This window comes from Pinus tabuliformis, chromosome 1_2 (genome assembly GCF_031772625.1).
Source record: "Pinus tabuliformis cultivar Carrire ecotype Pingquan chromosome 1_2, CPIR1, whole genome shotgun sequence".
Lineage (NCBI taxonomy): Eukaryota > Viridiplantae > Streptophyta > Pinopsida > Pinales > Pinaceae > Pinus > Pinus tabuliformis.
Genome location: NC_142298.1, coordinates 1,340,791,170 through 1,340,799,229, shown reverse-complemented (window position 1 = coordinate 1,340,799,229; position 8,060 = coordinate 1,340,791,170). Strand labels below are relative to the sequence as shown.

General features: G+C 37.2%; 1 protein-coding gene across 1 annotated transcript; it reads left to right on the top strand.

Moving 5' to 3' along the window:
* Nucleotides 1-6,666: 6,666 nt before the first annotated feature.
* LOC149211162 (putative serine/threonine-protein kinase PBL9) lies at nucleotides 6,667-7,781 on the top strand. The gene is made up of 5 exons (XM_089399199.1): nucleotides 6,667-6,720; nucleotides 6,841-6,962; nucleotides 7,189-7,326; nucleotides 7,444-7,576; nucleotides 7,665-7,781. The coding sequence occupies exons 1-5, from the start codon at nucleotides 6,667-6,669 to the stop codon at nucleotides 7,779-7,781; spliced, it is 564 nt and encodes a 187-aa protein (XP_089255325.1).
* The last annotated feature ends 279 nt before the right edge of the window (nucleotides 7,782-8,060 follow it).

Here is an 8,060-nt window from a genome sequence, read left to right as displayed (position 1 = left end):
TTCCCTATCTTTCCAACAAATTGGTAACGAAACTATAAGACTGTAGATAGAAGATCGTGACAAAAACCTGAGAGGGTTAAGAATTAAAGAATCCATCGGTTGTTAAGGGTTTAACTTAAGTATATTTTCAGGACTTTAGTGATGATAGCGGATATTAGCGTATATTGGAAGAAATTCAGGGCAAAGCAGCGTGCCGGGGAAAAATTCAGCAAAAAGATGCTTCTCAATGAAGGTGATAATATAAATTCAGATGTTCAATGTTCCATGTGGGGAAAAACACAATTGGAAATTTATGATAATTCCAAACAGAAATGAACAGAGAATAATGATCTTTTTTTAACATATAGGAACAAAAATTGTTTTTGCTAAAGAAAGAGTTTCAACAACACACACAAAAGGAAACTTGTATTCATTAACAAGACTGTTGCTACAAGTTCTTCCTCTAACAGAGGGATTCTTCCAAATAAAACTGGAAAACTTTCAACCAACAAGTGAAATCCAAATCCTTTGTTTTCACGGAAACGGGAGATCAAAAACAAACATCAGAGCCCTCTGCCTCTGCACTGCTGTGCATTACAAAAATATACTCTGTCTCTACTTGCAAATTTACACTGTTGTGTGTAAAAAAAATTTCCTTTTTTTTTTACATTCGCGCTGCTGCATATTGGGTTTTCATTCTCAATAAAAAAAAATTACATTCTTTTTTTTTACTTGTGCCATACTCCCATAAAAAAATAAAAAATAAAAAACCTTACCTACATTTACTAACCATAATGAATTATATTAATTACATTCAACATGGCGATTTTTTTTTGTTTTAATCGTAGATTACAGTTGTTTGCAATATCGGTCGGAAGATCCAGGGATAGGCATCAATGAAGTACCCTCAAAATTTTCAGAACGGATTGCATTAAATTATCATGAGCTACCATAACCGTTGATCTAGCCCACATTAATCGGATGGTTATCACAATTACCAGGAGGTCCCTTTTTACCGAACTTTATCCACCGGGAAACTTGTTTTGGAAAACTGCACAGACACATGTCCGTCGGTGAGAGTGCTCGCTTCCATCGGAGAAAAAACCACCTTTTCGTGAAAAGCAGTGCGGGGAACTCATGATGGTTTTCTGGGAAAAATAACGCTGCAATTTGAAATTAACTTTTGAACACTCCCCTTTAATTTCAACTGCTGGGTTATCAGTCATACTCAAAAATTTTCTCAAAAACACAAAACTTTTATGCCCCAATGGTTTGGTCAGAATATCTGCAACCTGCTCCTGAGTTCTGCAGTGTTGTAAAATAATTTCTCCATTGTTTACCAATTCCCTAATGTAATGAAACTTTGTGTCAATGTGTTTCGTTCTCTTATGAAACACAACATTCTTGGATAATGCAATAACTGAGCTATTGTCACAAAAAATCACAATTCCTTTTGCTTGCTCTTGGCATAAGCTCCTTAACATCCTTCTCATCCAAATTGCTTGACACGCTGCTCCTGTAGCTGCCACAGATTCTGCCTCTGCTGTAAACAACGCTACAATAGGCTATTTTTTAGAAGCCCATGAAATGGCTCCTGAACCCATGTGAAAAATATAACTGGATGTGCTTTTCCGATCATCTACACTTCCAGTCCAATCACTATCAGTGTATCCAATTAAATCTGAACATTCTCAAGTAGTATATAAAATGCCAAACCTTTTATTACCTTTAACATACCTCAGAATCCTTTTTGCTGCCTGCCAATGTGCTTCTTTTGGCCTCTCCACGAATCTGGAAATCAAAATAACAACATGCATTATATCTGGCTTAGTTGCAGTCAAATACATGAGGCTACCAACTATGCTCTTGTACAAACGAAGATCAAAATCCTTGCTATTGTCCTCTTTGCTGAGTTTTAATCCCATCACTGTGGGAGTGATTGCTGCTTTGCTCTCCTGCATGTTAAATCTTTCCAACACTTCATTAACATATTTCGCTGGTGAGATAAAAATACCATTTCCATTTTGTTCTACTTCTATTCCTAAGAAGTATCTCCGCAAACCCATGTTAGTCATTTCAAATTATTCTTTCATGACTGTTTTGAAATTTTCAATAAGGTAATCATCATTACCTGTGAAAATAACATCATCAACATATAACACAACAATTAGTATTTTACCTTCCTTTTCTTTGATGTAGAGGGTGGGTTCTCCCTCACACTTTTCAAATCCATTTTCCACTAGATAAGAATCTATCCTGCTATACCAAGCTCTTGGTGCTTGCTTCAACACATAAAGGGTTTTCTTCAATCTGCACACTTTGTGCTCTTGGCCTTTCTTTCCATAGCCTAGAGGTTGTTCAATGTAAACCTTTTCCATTAACACTCCATTTAGGAATGTTGACTTCACATCCATTTGGTAAACTTTCCACTTGTTTTGTGCTGCTATGGACAACACTGCTCTCACGGTTTCCATTCTAGCAACTGGTGCAAAAGTTTCCTCATAGTCTCTCCCATACTGCTGCTTATATCTTTTGAGAACAAGTCTTGCCTTGTGTCTTTCTATTTTGCCTTCAGCATTACTCTTGGTCTTGTAGACCCATTTAACTCAAATGACTTCTTTTCCTTTTTGGTAGTTCAACTAAATCCCATGTCTTGTCTCTTTCTATGGCATTGATCTCCTCATCCATAGATTCTATCCATTTCCTATCCTTAATTTCTTCTTCGAAATGAACAGGGTCATCAACATGACAATATAAAGCAAACAAAGAGTTCATACCTTCATTTGTTTCCTCTTGTTCATAAATGTCACTTAAATTTTTGAACTTCTTACCTATTTCATTTGGTGTACAAGTGCTTGAAGAAGAACTTGAATTTCCTCCCTGTGGTGTGCTTGGAGAAGCACTTCATTTCTCCTCAAGGGTGTCTCTTGTTGCCCTTGTGTTGGTGCTGCTGTTTGGGGATGTATTTCAGCCATCTCCTCATCATCTTCATCATGAGACAAAGAGTTTTTAACATTCACTGTTTTCTCTATGCTTCCATCCCAAGCTTCCTCCTCAATGAACTGAACATCTCTACTCACAATAAGCTTCTTGGTGGATGGGTTATACAACCTATAAGCTTTGGATTCCTCACTGTATCCAATGAAAATACATTTCTCCCCTTCCTTGTCCAACTTCTTCCTTAGTTGATCTGGAATGTGTGCATAAGCCACACATCCAAAAACTTTCATATGGGTGACTCCTTGCTTTGTCCCACTCCATGCTTCTTACGGCACTCTGTTCATGACTGCTTTTGTAGGGAATCTACTCAAAATGTACACTGCACAGTGCACAACTTCAGCCCAATAATCATTTGGGAAATGCTTTGCCTTTAACATACTCCTCGCCATATCCATGATTATCCTATTCTTCCTTTCGACAACTCCATTTTGCTGTGGGGTGTACCTAGTGGTAAACTGCTTATGAATTCCATTTTCTCTACAAAAACGTAGAAATTCCTTGGAGATATACTCACCTCCTCTATCATTTCTTGGAACTTTGATATGCAGCCCACTTTGGTTTTCTACAAGTGCCTTGAAATTGCAAAATCTTTCAAACACTTCACTTTTGTTCTTCAGGAAATAAACCCAAGTTTTTCTAGTAAAATCATTAATAAATGTTAGTATATAGTGGCTGCCTACAAGTGATGGAGTTTGCATCCGTACACATAAATCTGAGTGGACAATCTCTAAGGGTGCTTTTTCCCTTATGCTTTTCCCAATTGGAAAACTTTCTCTGTGTTGTTTCCCCAAGGTACAACCTTCACAAAGGCTGTCTGGTTTCTCTATCAACGGTAATCCTCTTACGATTCCTTTTCTATTCAGCGAGTTAAGACCTCCAAAGTTGAGATGTCCAAATCTCAAGTGCCACAACCAATTTTCATCTTTTGGTTCGCTTTGGAAAGCCTCTTGTGTCACTGCTGCTATTTCTTCTCCATTTTTTAAATCTGCTTTCATTCTGAGAGGGAACATCATATTCCTTGTCATCTTCACTTCAACAATACATTGTTTGCTGGGTGTTTTATCCATGATGGTGCATACATCATCCACAAAGAAAACATTGTACCCCTTTTGAATAAGCTGTACAATACTTAAGAGATTACATTTCATTCCAAGAACATAATAAACGTCTACTATGGTTTTCTTTTCACCTTTCCTTGTTAAGACATTTACTTCTCCTTTTCGCATAATAGAAACTTTATTATCAGTCCTTAGTGTGACTTGTGACTTCACACTCTGATCTAACATAGAAAACAGGGCTATGTTTCCTGTCATATGGTTACTGCAACAGGAGTCTAGAAACCATACATCTTCACTCTTTTCTTCAGCGATATTACAGGCTAAAAACAAATTATTTTCGTTGATATTTTCTCTAGTCAAATTTGCATTAGTTCTATTATTCATATCATGCTGTTTCTTCCTACATTCATTTACATAATGCCCATATTTTTTACAATAGTGACACTGGACATTGGATTTATCATACCTTTGTCCTTGAACATGATGTTGTCCACTTTGTTGGCTGCTGCCTTGGCCTTAGTTCTGATTTGGATTGCTGCCTCTTCCTTCAACATTTGCTGGACTGTTTCTTCCACCTCTGTTTTGGCTTCTGCCTCTTCCTTTCTTGTTTCCTCTACCTTGACCTCTTCCTCTTCCAAAGAACATCTGGGTCTTAAAGGCATGCTCTAGAGATGAGTTTTCATTCCTACTCAATCTCTGCTCATGTGTTATCAATGATGCATGTAGTTCATCAACTAAGAAGTTTGTGAGATCCTTTGTCTCTTCTATGGTGGTGACAATCACATCGAACCTTGAGGGTAAGATCCTCAATAGTTTCTCTACAATCCTCCTTTCTTCAAGAATCTCTCCATGAGACCTTATCTGTGTGACCAAACCAATCACATGTGTGAAGAATGAGTCAATATTATCTGACTCTTTCATGCAGAGAGTCTCAAAATCTCTCCTCAGCAACTGCAGTTTTGCTGTCTTCACTTTCTCCATGCCTTGATAGGCTATCTTGAGAGTTTGCCATGCTTCTTTGGATCTCTTAGCTGCTGCTATCCTTGGAAACACACTCTCATGCACTGCTTGATACAAAAAGTAGAGATCTTTAGAATCCTTCTTCTTATTGCTCTTCAACGGATATTTCTCTGCCTAAATTAAATTATTAAACTCATTTTCTTCTGCTGGTTCTTCAAAACCATCCTCAAAAAATTCCCATAAGTCTTGGGAAGCAAGCAAAGCTCTCATAGTTATTGCCCAATAGTCATAGTTTTTTCCATTAAATTTTGGGAGCTGAGTATTACGGATACCCATGCTAGTGCTAGCTCCAACCATTCTTGCACTCTTAACTATGCTTCAAAATACTTGATTGTGTATTTGAAAGAACTGACTGAGTCTTACCTTGGATTCTTTCTTGACTGAGTCTTCACTCTGCTGGAGAAGCTGCTGCAGCATGAAATCCCTCCTTCAGCTTCTTTGATACCTTCAAAGAGCTTGGACAAGCTTTGATACCATGTTGGAAATTTCTGATAATTCCAAACAAAAATGAATAGAGAATAATGCTTTGTTTTTAACACAGAGGAACAAAAATTGTTTTTGCTGAAGACAGAGTTTTAGCAACACACACAAAAGGAAACTTGTATTCATTAACAAGACTTCTGTTACAAGTTCTTCCTCTAACAGAGGGATTCTTCTAAATAAAACTGGAAAACTTTCAACCAACAAGTGAAACCCAAATCCTGTGTTTTCATGGAAGCGGGAGATCAAAAACAAACATCAGAGCCCTCTGCCTCTGCACTGCTATGCATTACAAAAAAATACTGTCGCTGCTGTAAAAATCCCCCCCCCCCCCCCTTTTTTTTTTTACATTCGCGCTGCTGTGTATTGGGTTTTCATTCTCAACAAAAAAAAATTACATTCTTTTTTTTTACTTGTGCCATACTCCCGTAAAAAAAAAAAAAAAATTAAAAACCTTACCTACATTTACCAACCGTAATGAATTATATTAATTACATTCAACATGGCAATTTTTTTTGGTTTTAACCGTAGATTACGGTTGTCTGCAATATCGCACGGAATATCTAGGGACATGCAACAACGAAGTACCCTCAAAATTTTCAGAACAGATTGCATTAAATTCTCATGAGCTACCATAATCGTTGATCTGGCCCACATTAATCGAACGGTTATCGCAATTACCTGGAGGTCCCGTTTTAGCAAACTTTACCCGCTGGGGAAAGCTGTTTTGGAAAACTGCTCAGACACATGTCCATCGGTGAGAGTGCTCGCTGCCCTTGGAAAAAAAACCACCTTTTCTTGAAAAGCAGTGCGGGGAACTCATGACGGTTTTCTGGGAAAAATAACGCTGTAGTTTGAAATTAACATTTCAACAAACACGAGATGAAAAAAATAAAAACTGGGAAAAACATTCTAATATTTTAAGAAAATTCTAATATGAAATATAGTGGGAATTCCCCATATAGACGGTGCTTTCATACTTTGCGAATTTTATATGGATTGCAGACGAATCGATGGTTTTTACCCTACACCAGATTGTGGAAGCCACACAAAAATTTAGTCACCAGATTGGGTCTGGTGGGTTTAGTTCCATGGTAAACTGTGAGACGCAAAAGAGATAGCAATAAGAATGCTTTCATTGAATTCATGGAATAAACGAGAATTTAAGGAGTTCTTGACTGAGGTAATTCCAATTTCGAATCATTTCATTTTCTCTCATAGTTAACAGGTCGATCTGCATTCTAGAGTCCATCATAAGAACTTGGTGTCTCTACTGGGTTACTGTTTTTCTAAATCCGAACAGCCTATGGTTATCTACGAGTACACGTCTGAAGGGTCTTTAAAGGACAATATTTATGGTAAATACGTCTTTAAAGGAGGGATATTGTTTGGTTGGTTTGATATTGCAACAAAAACAGTATACATGTAATTATAAATTTGTCTTTCAGGTCAGAATGCACGACTTTCCAAACGAAATTGGAAAATCAAGCTCAAAATAACAATCGATGTGGCTGACGGTAATTTAAGTAAATAATTTTTTTCACACTACATTTTTATAGTGTAAACGTTGTTTAATTTTATGTATTTAAATACCACTAAATAAGAGAAATCATGATTAACCATATTCCCCCATTTCTGTTTCTGTATGAAGCACTGCAATACCTGCATGTGTGTTGCATTCCAATGACAATTCACAGGAATGTGAAAACTTCAAACATTCTCCTCGAATGGATCGGAAGGCTCCTATCAAGGATTCAGTGAAAGGAACTTTGCGATACCTGGATCCAGAGTAAATGGCACATATACCTTGCATTTCCCTTTGAAATATTATTTTTGATGCCCCAGGAATTCGATTAATTATTAAGAGAAATGGCAATTTCATTTTCATGGTTGGATATTCTTACAGGTATTTTATGACTGAGCACTTCACTCAAAAGAGCGATGTATATAGTTTTGGTATGGTTTTATTAGAAATTATATGTGGGAGAAATCCCATCGATGTGACTCTACCTGCGGAAGAAATTGATCTCTTGACATGGGTAAGGAATTTATTTGTAATTAATCATCCATACATAGGCTTTCATTTTAAGTGCATGTACGAATAATTATATTTGCACGTCATCACAGCTAAAAGGCTATGTGGAGATCAAATATGAAATTCCTGAAAAAATGGTGAAAATGATAAACAAGGAGATGGATGGAAAATATGACATGAGCATACATCATCTTGGAGGCCCAGCATGAGTGAGGTAGTAGGAGAGCTTAGAGAGGCTTTCATGTATGAGAAAGTAAAGCTAAAGAAAGTGGCACTTAGGTGTCTTCAGAATTCATCTCGGAGGCCTAGCATCAGCGTGGTAGTGGGAGAGCTGAAAGAGGCTTTCATGTTTGAAATAGTAGGGAGAGCTGTATGAGAAGGTGTAAGTGTGAGCGCTGAAAGTAAAGCTAGAGGAGGATTTGGACACATCTGCCATGTCGTCATGGATATCATTCTCTTGAATGCTCCATCCTGGTATTAAATCATAG